The 14,043-nt window shown below is 50.0% G+C and overlaps 1 protein-coding gene across 1 annotated transcript; it reads right to left on the reverse strand.

Annotated features, from left to right (window-relative positions):
• Positions 1 to 725: 725 nt before the first annotated feature.
• LOC135980002 (alpha-2-macroglobulin-like) lies at positions 726 to 12,472 on the reverse strand. Its single transcript, XM_065580085.1, has 12 exons — positions 11,264 to 12,472; positions 10,271 to 10,322; positions 9,522 to 9,605; positions 8,921 to 9,097; positions 8,287 to 8,371; positions 6,917 to 7,073; positions 6,193 to 6,267; positions 3,891 to 4,056; positions 3,221 to 3,444; positions 1,841 to 2,059; positions 1,403 to 1,530; positions 726 to 877 (listed from the first exon to the last, which is right to left on the reverse strand). The coding sequence occupies exons 4-12, from the start codon at positions 9,075 to 9,077 to the stop codon at positions 757 to 759; spliced, it is 1,332 nt and encodes a 443-aa protein (XP_065436157.1). The 5' UTR covers positions 9,078 to 9,097; positions 9,522 to 9,605; positions 10,271 to 10,322; positions 11,264 to 12,472; the 3' UTR covers positions 726 to 756.
• Between the last annotated feature and the right edge of the window lie 1,571 nt (positions 12,473 to 14,043).

The following is a 14,043-nucleotide window of genomic DNA, read 5'->3' on the forward strand; positions in this document are numbered from 1 at the left end:
AACTGCAATCCTTAGGCAGGTGTGGAATTTGCCCCCACCCCACCCCACATGCGCAGCCCCATTGCCCTGACTGGAGCTGCCCCCACCCCCTGCCACAAATACAGAAGTGAAATTACGCCTATGTGTGTAACACAGGCCAGAGAACTTCCCCAAAAGAATTCCTAGAGCAGATCTTTTAGACAAAGACAAACATCCAATCTCGATTTTAAAATGGTTAGTGATGGAGAACCACCGGGAGTTTTTTCCCCTGGGGCTGTCAGGGCAGAGGTGTAGTATGTGTCCCCACCCAATTGGTGGACTGAGGTGTCAAGTGCATCTGAGGGGCTGGACCACAATCAAAGGCAGCACCAATTCCAGTATACCCAGCCTCAGTCAAACAGACCTAATAGTTCTTCCTCATTCTCTAGGTCTTAGACTGGCTAACACTGTCTGCAATGCCGGGGTCACTGCACAAGGGCTCCATAAGCCCAGGCTGGAGTCAGACATGGAAGGAGCTGCTGTCTACACTGCAGATCCTGCAGCTGGGAAATCTGCAGGTGAAAGGCTGATCTGAACTGGCCCCTGTGACAGAAGTGGGGTGGGGACTCTCAGACCCTTCAGGATTCCAGTGGAAAAGAAGAGAAACAGACGAGATGGGGGGCCCTACTGCTGGAGATGAGACCAGGCTGCACCCATAATATGAGGGGTCAGGAATTGGAGCCCACTGGGGGCCAGATACCTCTCAGGTGGGGCTGAAGGCAAGGGGCTCTGGAGAGGCTATAGCCCATACACAGAACAGGCTGTTACCTTCCTCACTGATGACTTCACAGGAATGAATCCTGACAGCATCTTAACGTCAACGATGACCATGTTGGAGACGGGGCGTTTCCCTGTGTAACTGGGAGACCAAGCAGGAAATGAAACAAGGTTTAATACATCTCAGCACAGAGCTGATGCACCTCAACTCTGATTGGCACAGGTGCACACTCCCCCGATCTGTAGCATCTCCCACCCCACCTGCTTGTCCACCTGCAATCTCCTGGAGTGACCCATCCCCAGCCGTAGGGCTCAAAGGCGCTGACTCCATGGGTGCTCCGGGGCTGGAGCATCCACAGAAAAAAACTGGTGGGTGCTTAGCACCCACCGGCAGCCCCCCTATCAGCGCCTCTCCCTCTCCCCAGTGCCTCCTGCCCTGAAGCGTCCAGGAGGAGCTGCGGAGAGGGGGCGGAGCAAGGTTGGGGCGCGCTTGGGGGAGGGGGTGGAATGGGGTGGGAAGAGGCGGGCGGGGGCATGATGGGGGTGGGAAGAGGCAGAGCAGTGATGGGGCCTTCAGTGAAGGGGTGGGAGCACCCCTTGGCACATTAGAAAGTTGGCACCTAAACTAGGGCTGCTCTGGAAGGCCTGGGCCTGTGAGGGGAGTTACCTGATGTTTATGGCAATGCTAAAAGTCCTGTGGACCTGGGGGCTGTCACATGTCTCAGGGACCGTGTGCACCTCCAGCGCGAATGGTGCCTCTTCTGGCTTGGGGAGCACGTTGTACCTCAGGCTGGTCTGGAAGAGAATGCACAGTTCTATGTGAGCCTGTGTGTATCTCCTCTCTGCTTATCTCCTCTGCCTCCTTCCCCCGGTCCATCTCATTTCCTCCTTTGTCTTCTCTTTCTCCTTCCTCCTCTCACTAGCTTCCCATTCCCTAACTCTGGACATGCTCTCTCCTCACACCTTTTCCTCTTTTCTCATCCTTATCTCCATCTCTTTCTCCCTTCCCTCCCCTACCCATCCCACCTCACCCTGCCACCTCCAGGATGAGCCAGGCGCCCTCAGCAGCAGCCTCTCCCTCTCCCCCTGCCCCTGGGCCCCTCACCTGCACATAGACACATCCTTCTCCTGTCACCCCCGTGCTGTAGTCTCCTGGCACCTCTGGCAGTGCCACACGCTGGAGCAGCAGACGGTTCGTGTGATCCACCTGGAACTGGGTCTGAAAGTTCCCTGTGGATTGCAGGGTCACTGTGGATGCTCCTCCGCTCTTGGTGTAAGTAGAGGCTCCATATCGGGACAGGGCCTGGAGCGCCACCACTGTGTCCTGCCAGACAAGAGATGGGCCCAGGCGCCCAAGGGAATGAATGAGCCATTTCTATGGGCCTGGAGCCCCTACCCCACCGGCTCCTACCACACAGCACCGCCCTGCTCAGAAAGGTTAGTTTTTCCCATTTCCACCCATTCTCTACCCATCACTCCCACAAGCCATTCACCTATTCCCTGGACCCAGATCCTCCAAGGTATTTTAGCACCTTTCTCCCACTGAAAGCAGCCAAGTGTCTAAGTACCTTTGGGAACGTAGGCCTTGGGAATTCTGACACTCCACTACAGGGAGCTGAGGGAAGAAGCCACCCACCCTCCCGTGAAGGAGCAAGCTGAAGGGACAGCTGACAGGGCAGACAGATAACAGAGGCAGATGCACCCACGTGCCTCAGCAGCAGGAAAACAGAATTACAACCCTACTGTGTTAACCAAATCCCTCCGTGAAGTAGTCTTCCAAAGGGAAACACTTCATGCACTGTCTTCAAATGTGTTTTGGGCTGCCTTTAATCAGGTAGCACTTTCTGGTTCTACATAACTCGGGATGGTGCCCCCACCGCACCTAGGGTGACCAGATGAGAGGAAGAAAATATCGGGACACATGGGGCGGGGGGGCTGCCGGCAGAGCAAAAAAAAAAAAAAAAGCGGAGCAGGACGCGGGACAAACACCTAAATATAGGGACAGTCCCAATTTTATCGGGACGTCTGGTCACCCTAGCTCCACAAGGCGTGTCTGGCAGTGGCTAACTGCTGCTGCTTCTCTGGGGAGTCCTCAGCTCCCGAGCTGGATTGGCTGGGCTGGATGGGGTCAGTGCTGGGGGGAGCTGAGGAAAGCGTCATGTTGCTGGATGCTCAGGGCGACAAGTCTGCCCTCTGTACACAAGAGCATCACTTGTCCAGTCTCCTGCCATTAGCCCACTAAGGCCTGTGGGGATCTGATGTAGCCATGCTCCATGCTGTGACTATCCCATGATCTAACCCCCTCAGAAACAGAGGTTCTCTAAACCCTGCAGCGAGGGCACTGTCGCCCCCTCCCCCTCCCCAGAAGGAGTCTGTCTCTGTTTCAATGCTAGGTTATTCGTTCTTCTGTGGCAACCTGATATATATATCTCCTGCCTCCCCCTCCTGCCCTGGGTGTCTGAGGCTGGGGATGGGAACAGCTCACCTGGGTGGAGGAAAAGCCCCCGTTGGGATTCTGCTGCTTGCTGATCCACGTTGCAATTTGAGCTGCTAATGATAGGTCTTCTTGGGATGGTGCCGGCCGTATGGGAAGGTAAGCGAGAAGCACGTAGGACGTCATCTCCACCTCGGCGGAGGGAGCACGGGGGTGATAGAACGGGAGATCAGCCTCTGGCTGCTTCCCAGGCCTCTGCCAGTGAACGGAGCCATCTGCAGGGGGAGAAGGGAGAGGGAGGAGAAAAGGAAATGTTTATTACCGAATATCTGTTTTTTGCCAAGAGGGTTACTGACATACTGTCACTGAGGATGGAGAATGGAGTCCCAACCCTTGCTGGGCATGTCAATACAAAGCATGAAGGTATTAAATAATCCCTCTAGTGGGTTGATACAGTCCAGATGTGGAAACTCTCAGTGTCTAATTAGGTTGCTGCACCTGTGCCTGTGTCTCCCACATTTTATGAAGTCAGATCCCAGGAATGGCCAGTGCCAGGGTTTTTAAGGCTCATTGATCTAAAATGTGTGAAGAGACTAAAGAATCCCGACCTGCCGCAGTACACACTGAAGGTTATAGCAATAACAATCAAACCCTTCTCCTGCCAGGCTACATAGGGCCAGTGGACCGGGATGCAGAAGAAGAGCCCATAAACAGGTCTCACCCTCTTTCACAGCTTCCTTATCAAGCGAGTCCAGCAGTGCCCTGTGCTTCTCCTCCTTCCCTGCCAGGGTGAAGGCGTAGGCCATCAGTGCCTTTGTGTACACGTGGCTTCCTCCCTGCTCCATGGCTGTTTCCAGGCAGAATAAAGCACTACGGACCACAGAGTGCTGCGGGGCGCATAGAGGGGAAATAATCAGTGTTTGCAGTGTGACGATATGAGCTAGGCTTTGGGCACTGCCTGTGCTGGCTGTCATCTCATGGCCACAGAGCACAGATGGATTTAAATAAGATGTGCAGTGGATCTAATATAACACAGATGCTGGTGATGGGATGAGTGACTGTTTGACACCAGTCACTTGCATGGTCCCAGTGAACTCAGACTCTTGTAGTAATTTGGTCACCCCATCACTGTGGGCCACTGAGCACACAAATGTGTCTTAAATGTGTCTAGCTGAGACAGCCTCAGCAGTTACAAAAATCACATTCCTGCCTTCCATGGGATAGCCATGTTAGATACGAGGCCTTCACAATGTGGAGAAATTAAGGTAATCTGAGGTGTCTAGGGCTATTTATTGAATTTTAACCAAGGGAACATGTGGAAGGCAAATGAAACAGACTGCCATGGATAGCAATGGGCCAACAGCTGTCAACTAGTATATAATCCCTCCCAGTCATTCATCCAATGAAAAGCATGACTAGATGTTAGGATATAGATATTCAGGCCTGTCTGTAAAGGCCTATACTTTAAGAATTTAGGTGTATTCTTATCACTTAGCTAGTAATAGAGGTATAAAAGAAAGAATCAAAATCACTGTCTGCCTGTGTAAGGGCCTTCTCGTACTGTGACAGTCTGAAGCTCTGTTCTTAGGCTAAGGCCTTCAGCTAAGCAGCAGAGGCAGCCATAAACTGGGAAATGTATGGTCACATCCTCACATTCCAAACTAGTCACATTGAAATAAGGTGCTATTGGGCTGTTAGGAATACAATCCTGTCCTGATAATGCCTATCACCTCCAGAGAAAGGGAAGAGCCTAGAAAATGTAAAAGGAAACTTAGTTTGACAGCGTCCTGTCTGGCAAGAACTCACTTATCAATAGCTGGGATGTGAAACCCTCATCTCTTTGTTCTTCTATAGTCTCCACTTCCCTATTGTTTGTCTGTATAATCTCAGTTTGATTCTGTGATTGTTTCTGTCTGCTGTATAATTAATTTTGTTGGGCGTAAACTAATTAAGGTGGTGGGATATAATTGGTTAAATAACCATGTTATAATACATTAGGATAAGTAGATAGCTCTGTGGTTTGAGCATTGGCGTACTAAACCCACGGTTATGAGTTTGATCCTTGAGGGGGACACTTAGGAATCTAGGGCAAAATCAGTACTTGGTCCTGCTAGTGAAGGCAGGGGGCTGGACTCGATGGTCCTTTCCAGCTCTATGAGCTAGGTATATATATTATTGGTTAGTTAAATTTCAGTAAAATGATTGGTTAAGGTATAGCTAAGCAGAATTCAAGTTTTACTATATAGTCTGCAGTCAATCAGGAAGTAAGGGGAGGGATGGGAACAGGGACTGGGGGTAGGGGAATTAGAATCATGTTTCGCTGGCTGGGAATAGGAACAGGGAATGGGAACAGGGACACAGGCAAGGCTCTGTGGTGTCAGAGCTGGGAAGGGGGACACTGAAGAAGGAAATTGGAATCATGCTTGCTGGAAGTTTACCCCAATAAACATCAAATTGTTTGCACCTTTGGACTTTGGGTATTGCTGCTCTCTGTTCATGCGAGAAGGACCAGGGAAGTGAGAGGGTGAAGGAATAAACCCCCTAACACTAGACCCCTAGTACATTTACAGAGACTATATAAAACAAACAGGAATAATGAAGAAGGGAGTAGCCACGCTGTCAGGCTGAAAAGCTTCCATCAGTCAGACCCATCTGAGCTGCAGCCAGACACACAGGAGACAGTGACCGAGCACTACAGCTCTTTTGACATGAATTTGGGATTCTTTTTTTCCATTGTGCATATTAAAAAAAACAAATAAATAAAGAGCCAATCAAAGAAGCAGAGCTCGGCCAGAACCAGTACTGCACACCCAGATGCTTCTGAGGCCTGCGGACCGTCTCATTCTGGAGCCAGAGCCAAAGCCTTTCCAGACTGTTTTTTTCCCTCCTTTCCTTAAAGGTCCCTTTATCAAGGCAGCAGGCTGCCACTATCAGGACTCGGATGGGTATAGGGAGTGGGGGAGAGGGGAGGCTGCTGACCCAGGGGAACTCATGACGGGGACTTTGTGAGTGTGGATACGTACAGTGATGGGCAGAGGAATCTCTAGCAGTGCGATGGTGATGTAAGCAGAGAGCGTGACCTCATCGTCCACCCCGCCCTGCAGGGAACCACACAGAGAGACACATTAACCCCACGCAGCACCTAAAGCCTTTCCCTGCTGGGCCCTCTACATACTACATCCTCATGCCCTTTATCTGCCCACTCTTGCCAGGCCCCATGATAGCTCTCACAAATGGGTATGTCTACACTGCAGCGGAGAACGTGAGACATGCACACACCAGCTCCGCCCAAGCTGCTACACTAACAAAGGCAGTGTGGCCATGGGTGGCAGCTCTGGCTAGCTGCCCAAATACAGTCATGCTCAAGCTTGGAGTATGTACTTGGGCAACTAGCCTGAGCTGCCATGGCCACACTGCTATTTTCGTGGCTGTCTGCCTGTGCTGGGAAGTACACTCCCAGCTGCCGTGTAGACACACTCTGCGTTTCTGTCCCCATTTACCTCCCATGGTAGTTACCATGTATCTGCCCCCTCCTTTCTCCTCCCCATAGTAGGTCCCACGTACAGTACAGTATCTGCCCATCCGTATCTCCAGGGTAATTCCCAGGCCCACGTCATCCCCTGCTCCTCCCACCCTGGCCCCATGTGCTGACGTGTCTGAGCTGTTCCCATGCGGAGTTGTAGCTCTCTCCATGTCACTGAAGTCCTGTATGGGTCCCATGGGAAGCCAGCTGGGCAGATACGTCACCTTTATGGCATTGTTCAGGAGCGTCCCGGAGCTGCGGAAGCAGCCGTTTTCCTTCTGCTTGCCAGCGAGCCAGGCCAGGGCATCCTGGATGTGCTTCTCCTCAATGAAGATGTGAGAGCGGGCCTGCGCGAAGGACTTGAGGACGAAGGCCGTCAGCCTGCGACAGAGTGCGGACAGCGGTGAGAGCTCCCTCCCATGCCCTGTGCTCGCTGGAGGGGATGGGGTCCTGGGGCATCGCCAGCCTGAGGGGAAGCAGCAGGGGCCAGAGAGCTGGTGGCCATGGGGCAGAGAGCATGAATACACTGCCTCCACCTTCACCCACCTCCACAGTCTCCTTCACACTGATTTCAGGATCCAGTTCAAACTCTCTCTTCCTGTTTATAAAATCCTCCCTGGACACAACCAGTCTCTCGAACTTAGGAGCCCTCTTCATGCTAAATACAGCTCTTATAGCAGAGGGCCGGAGGGTTGCAAATGTTGAATCTATATTTAAACAGGGCTCCATGGGAGTTCCAAGGAGTTATACACCAGTTTGCCTGTACTTAGTAAACTAGTCAAAATGACAATTAAAAATAGCATAATAAAAGATTCAGAAGATCATGATCTGATGGGGTCTAAGCAGCATGGCTTCTGCAAAGGAAAATTGTGTCTCACTAATCTCTTAGAATTCCCTGAACATGTCAATAAAGAGCTGAATGAAAGAGAATTGATTGACATAATTTCTTCAGTAGTCTCTTATGACAGACCTTCTCGAAAGCCTTTTGGAAAGTCTAAATGAATTAAATAATCATGGGATGAGGGTCAAAGTGTTGTCGTGGATCAGAAATTGGTTCAGGGACAGAAAACAAAGACTAGAATTAAATGATCAATTCCATCATAGCACAAGGCTAACAGTGGGGTGCTGCGAGGTTCAGTACTAGGACTGGTGTTGTTTAATATACCTATTAATGATCTTGATAATGGGCGATCGATAGCATAGCAATTCCTATGGTCCTATCTAGCACCAGGTTGCTCTCTACCTCTAACCCGGTTTCACCACTACGGGTATGAGAGTCTCCCCTCTGCAGCTCCCTGTCTGCAACAGCCTCCCCTGGATCTCTTCATCTCTTTTCAAAAATGATCTGAAACCATCCCATCCCCTTTGCCTCTTAAGTTCTCTCTCTCCTCAAGGCCAGTGGGAACAGGTGCTTTTTATACACAGCAGGCTGATGAAACCTATTCCCTTTGGTGTGATATGCCAAGAGACTGTGAAAGCTCCAGCGAGCCCTCAGGCCTTTAACAGCATCAGCAGTTGACTAAAATTTAACACTTCCTTTATAACTATATAACAGAGGAGGTTTAGGGGAGGCATGACTGGCAAGAAATCTCACCAGGTATTCCCCGGCTGCCTGTAATGCTCCCCAAATGTGCTGTAAGAGCCATCCAGGTGCTTGTAATTCAGCTGCCTCTGATAACCTGAAATGGAAAGTTAAAGCAGGATTTATACATCAAACAATAGGGGGTGAGAGAGCAGCTCACCAGCTCAGCCAGTAAAGGGGCTCCTGGCCCTGATGTGTACTAGCCAGCACTGGTACACAAACATACACGTCTCCATCCCACGAGCTAGTCAGCAGAGGGAACTGACATACAACACATGGGCAGCACCATCGTATTCCAGTAGGGGGAGTACCACACAGTCTGGTTAGCTAGAGCACCCAGGCTGAGAAGCCATTTCACCTGGCTACTGTGTGCAGCATTTCCACACTATAGGGGTGACTCATAGGATGGACACAACAGCCAGTAGCTCTCGTGGAGCAATGAGTGCGCGTAACTGTAGTGCTCAGACAACTGACAATAGTGAGCCAAGAGTGTGTTGAATGGGGATCCCACTCCCCAGATACACAACCCAGTCCCTCTGTCCTCAGCTGAGGGAAGCTCTGTCTGCAGGTCAGGCAGAAACAGAAAGCTCCCAGCTCAACCTTGGAAGGGAGCAAGTGAAGAAAGAAAAGCCCCGTCCCTCCTCACCACTGACTAAGTAGCCGATGGCCTTGGATTTGGTCTCCTCGCTCAGCTGCCCCGTTTTATTCAGATAGTCCAGGACGTAGATGTTGGGGGCAAACAGGACCATGTTCTGCTCCCCACAGCCGAAGGGCATCTGGAGGAGCTGCTGCAGGTTCTGCATGGCTGTGCCCAGGATATCGCCTGGGGATGGAGACACAGGGAGTCAGTGTGGCCCAGAGGTGGCCTGCGGAGGCAGAGTGCATCACAGAGCACAGGCAGTAACAGGTGAGAGAGAAGGACAGAGGGAAAAACAGGACAGAGCCATACCCTGAAAGAGGAAACACAGAGAGAGAGAGAATGGGGAGAAGGAAGGGTAGGAAGATGTCTGGGATAGGAATAGGGATACTTAGACAGAAAGGCCAACACACAGAGAAACTGATAAAGGGAGGTCAGGGAAAGGAGAACAGGAACAGGAAAAGAGACAAGGAGAGATGAATGGGGAGATGATGGGGACACTGATGAAGGGAGTGAGTAGCTGACCAGGTGGAAAGGCTGGCACAGCAGGCAAACAAGGAGCAGTGGCCGCAGCTGCCAGGGCAGGTCCTTTCTGAGTTGCTGCACTCACCCAGCACTGTCACATAGGCTCTGGCTGAGCCCTGCACCACGTTCAGTGGAAGCTTCAGGGAAATCTTCCCTGCTTCTGAATTTCCTGAGGGAAAAAATCAGACAGATAGGATGCAATAAAATGCCCCCATGCTCAGCAGTGAATGGGTCCCAGAGCAGAGCCTGGAATGCTGCCTTCCACCCGCCCCCTGCATGGGGAACCCCTGCTTTCAGCAGCTCCATTCCTCCTAGCTGGACAGTGAGACGCCCAACTGTCCCCTCTGGCTTGGGGTCCTGTGACCCATGGGAAAAACTCCGCTCTTTCTATGGAGTGAGGTGCACCACCTGGCCCGATGGGAAACTGCAGTCTCCAGTTCTTTGGCCCTTCCTGTTTGCTGGCAATTGGCAGATGGTAGAATCCAGTTTGTAATTTCACTCTATAGAATAAGAGATTAGAGATGGAAAAGTCCCGTTAAACCCCTTTAAGCCCATCCTCCAGGGACTTGGGCCAGGATTGCTCATGCAGTCTAGTCTCCGGGACTTTGTCAAGCCCTAGATCTCAATGTTCCAAGCAATGTCCTCATGATTAGGAAATGTGTCTCGACTCTCCACACAGAAACATCCCCACCATTGCTTAGTCTCTATCCTGACACCCCAAGTTCTCACTGCACCCTCAAATGTCTCCCAAATAATCCCACTCCCTCCTTGGGGCTGTCACTCTTCATCCGCTGGCAAAGGACATAGATGAAGAAGGAGCAGAGAGGTCCTTACCATTTGCACAGAGCAGAGAGTTGAAGGTTGCTTCCGTCTCAATCCCTTCGGGCTTGGGAGGGGAAGGAAAATGAGAAAGGTGAGAAGCTGCAGACAGACTGAGCATCTGGCATCAGGAACAGAGTCTGTGTGAGGACAGGGCGGGGAATCTTCAGAAAGGGACAGAGAGGCAGCAGGAGAGGTGGGGAGAAGAGAGAGTTCGACAAAAGTGGAGAGACAATGAATGAAGACAGAGAGAAATGTAAAGGGCCAAGTGGGTGAATCAAAGGAAGAGGGAGATTTGCAAATTTCCATGGACTGATGCTTGTAGATTCATAAAATAATAATTGGTTAGAATAAAATAAAAACCAGCTACTAATAAGTTATTGTCTCTTCACACCCAAGGGAAGAATAGTGCAGCTCTATTGCATGGGTTACTAGTTACCTGAAGCACACTGTGCAAGATGGTACCTTAATGCCCCTATAACAGAGAGGACATGCACTATGTGTCATTGCTAACATCAGATGATGCGATAAGTTAAAGACAACTTACTACATAGTGGAATATCAGCAATTCTACATACTGTAATGCTGCAGATTTTCTCTTTCCATTACAGGACAGCAATAGGGTGTACGGATAACAGGAAGGGACAATATTACACATTATTATAACTGGTGTTACTGTTGGTATCATGAAATGTCATTAGTTATCGTTGCTTTTTTATGACACATGGAGAGGCTATGCAGCTTTATGTATCATTTGTTACTGATTATAGACGCTGTATAATGAGCTATTGCTTTCCTGCAACGGTGAGGGTATGCAGCATTGCCCTGTGCTATTTCATTTCACTGGGTAACAATGTCAGCAACCATTGCTGCCCTAGGAAAGGGAGAGGTTATGCAATGTTACCATGATATGCTACACAGAGCATTATAGCGCGGCTTATTGCCTATGTCACACTGTGTGAAAACTTACCACTTCTCTATACCGCAGGGACTAAGAGGCCCACATACCTCCACTAACAGCTGTTTGATCACTGTATCCTTCTGCCCTGTCTCAGGGAGCACTGCTACCTCGTTCTCGCAGGGCAGCTCCGTCTTCAGGGCCTCTGCACTCACAGAGAAATTCACATTACCTGAAACAAAGAGAAATAAGTGTTCTGCCAGGCACTGCAGCTACAGGGGTGTCAATGTCATTTCCATGGTGCTCCACTCTTCAGCACCACTGATTACATGGAAACCTCTCTGTAGAGAGAGAGCTCATGTCACATCTCATGTAGGCCTGGGCTACACTACAAAGTTAGACTGACGCAAGGCAGCTCATGTCAATCTAGTTGTGCATGTGTCTATATTTCAGTTTGGTTCCTACAGACATAAGTGCCCTGTTGCACCGACTTAATAACATCGCCATCCCGAGCGGCATAGAGCCAAGTTTGATGTCCTTAGGTCAATGCAGTGATAGTGTAAATACTCCACTGCTTATGTTATCTGTTACTGTCCTCCAGCTGCTGTCCCACAATGCCCCACGCTGACTGCTCCGGTCACCATTGTGAACTCTGCTGGCCAGGGGTCACAGAAACCAGAAGCCTCCATCCCCCCCATCTCCCCGCCCACCCTTTGAACCCCTGCACATTTTTCAAATTCCTTTTCTTGGGTACCCGGCTTGGTGGGCACACCTAGCTACTCTCCCTTGTCGAGTGCAACTGCTCAGCTGACATGCCAGCTACGCACTCCAGACATGCTCCTGCCTGGAACAGACAGGAGATATTGGATCTTCTGGGCTTGTGGGGAGAAGAGGGCTTGTGCAGGCACAGCTCTGAACCAGGCATAGAAACATGGATATCTAAGAGCAGATATTATGCAAGTGAACAATGCCAGTGCCCCTTCCAATGAGCAAAAGGACATTCAACTGTCATTCTGCACCTGCTGAGCCTCTAGTTGAAATATTCCTTGGTGCTGTCGAGGTGGCCGGTGTACGGCTTCATGAGACAGGGGAGCAAGGGTTAGGTTGGGTCGCCCAGGATCACAACTGGCATTTCAACATTGCCACTGGTAATCCGCCAGTCAGGAATAAGGTCCCTGCTTGCAGCTTTCTGAACAGTTCTGTGTTCTTAAAGATGTGAATGTCATGCGTCTTCCCTGACTAGTCAACACTGATGTCAGTGATCCACTAACACTTGAATAACCACAGAAAAGTAAAAAGAACAGGAGTACTTGTGGCACCTTAGAGACTAACAAATTTATTAGAGCATAAGCTTTCGTGGACTACAGCCCACTTCTTCGGCTCTAAGAAATTTGTTAGTCTCTAAGGTGCCACAAGTACTCCTGTTCTTTTTGCGGATACAGACTAACACGGCTGCTACTCTGAAACCTGTCACAGAAAAGTAGCCTCTTTTGTTGTACTCTGAGGCAAGGTGGTCTTGTGCCAAAAGAGGGATATGTGTGCCATCTATCACCCCACCGCAGTTTGGGAACCCCATTGCTGCAAATCCATCCACTATGTCCTGCACATTGCTGAGAATCACAGTTCTGCATAGCAAGGGGCAATCAATGGCTTTTCATGCTTGCATGACATCAGCCCCTGCGGTGAATTTCTTGACTCCTAAGTGATTTTCAACTGACTGATAGCAATTTGGCATAGCACATTTCTACAGTGTGATCGTCACTTGCTTCTCCACTGTTAGTGCACCTCTCATTTTGACAAGTGGCAGTGGAATACCTATCCATGGTGCACCACACTCTGCATCGATACAAGCACTCCTGGTAAGTACGCGTATCTCTGACATAAGGAGCCAAGTATGCCTGCATACAAGTAATGTGCTAACTGTGGCAGCTGTATGCCGATGTAACTTGAGTCGACGTAAGTTTGTAGTGTAGACATGGTAGTAGTACCTTAGACCATGCCTGCACTGGGTTTTTCACACAGCTGCAGCTGCACCAGAGCAAACCCTGGGAACAGCCTTGCTTCACTGGTGTGAAAAGTGACTCACCCCAGTGAAGCAGGACTGTTCTAAGGGTTTGCTCTGGTGCAGCTACATCTGTGTGAAAAACCCCAGTGCAGGCATGGTCTAAGACAGGGATTCTCACCACAAATTATTTGGTGGCCTCAGAGTACAGCCACCAACTTTTAGGTGGCTACTCTGACACTTTCATTTCAAACCAGGGCACGTGGCACTAGTGCAAGTCACAGGTTACACCAGTTAGTGTGTCTACACTAAGAGTTTGTTCTGGTGCTGCTACATCAGTGACATCAGCAGCTACATCACTAGTGCACAACAATAGTGCAAAAAAACAAACAGTGCAGACAAGACATGAGGATCACTCTGCAGCAGCCTTCCCAGTCCTGACAGGAATTGGGCAAGACGGATAGGAGTGCAGGGAGTAATGGCTCCAATTTCTGGCTGAGGACGATGGCCTCTGTTACACAGGACTAAAGGGTCATTATAGCCCCTTCAGGCCTTAGAATCTATGAATCTATGATTCTATTCATAGAGCCCTGACTGGGTCAAGCAAACAGTTAATGCTCCCGTTTAGCCCATCAGGGCCATGAGGGGAAGAAATAATTAAATTCTCCATCAGATCCACAAATTACTTAACAGGGTCAGCACCACTTATTCCAGATGTGCTCACCTGAGATGTTTCCCAGGAAACGGTTTTAGCCTAATGACAGTGAATGGCAATGACAGCTGCTGAATTAGGATAGTATTTGAAAAAATTCTGCTCCTTGGGGACGCAATTGGCTAGAACCAAGGAGTTAAGTGGAGGGTAGTCAGGAGTTTATTAAGGGTGTGTCT

The sequence above is a fragment of the Chrysemys picta genome, unplaced genomic scaffold, assembly GCF_011386835.1.
Source record: "Chrysemys picta bellii isolate R12L10 unplaced genomic scaffold, ASM1138683v2 scaf1554, whole genome shotgun sequence".
Lineage (NCBI taxonomy): Eukaryota > Metazoa > Chordata > Testudines > Emydidae > Chrysemys > Chrysemys picta.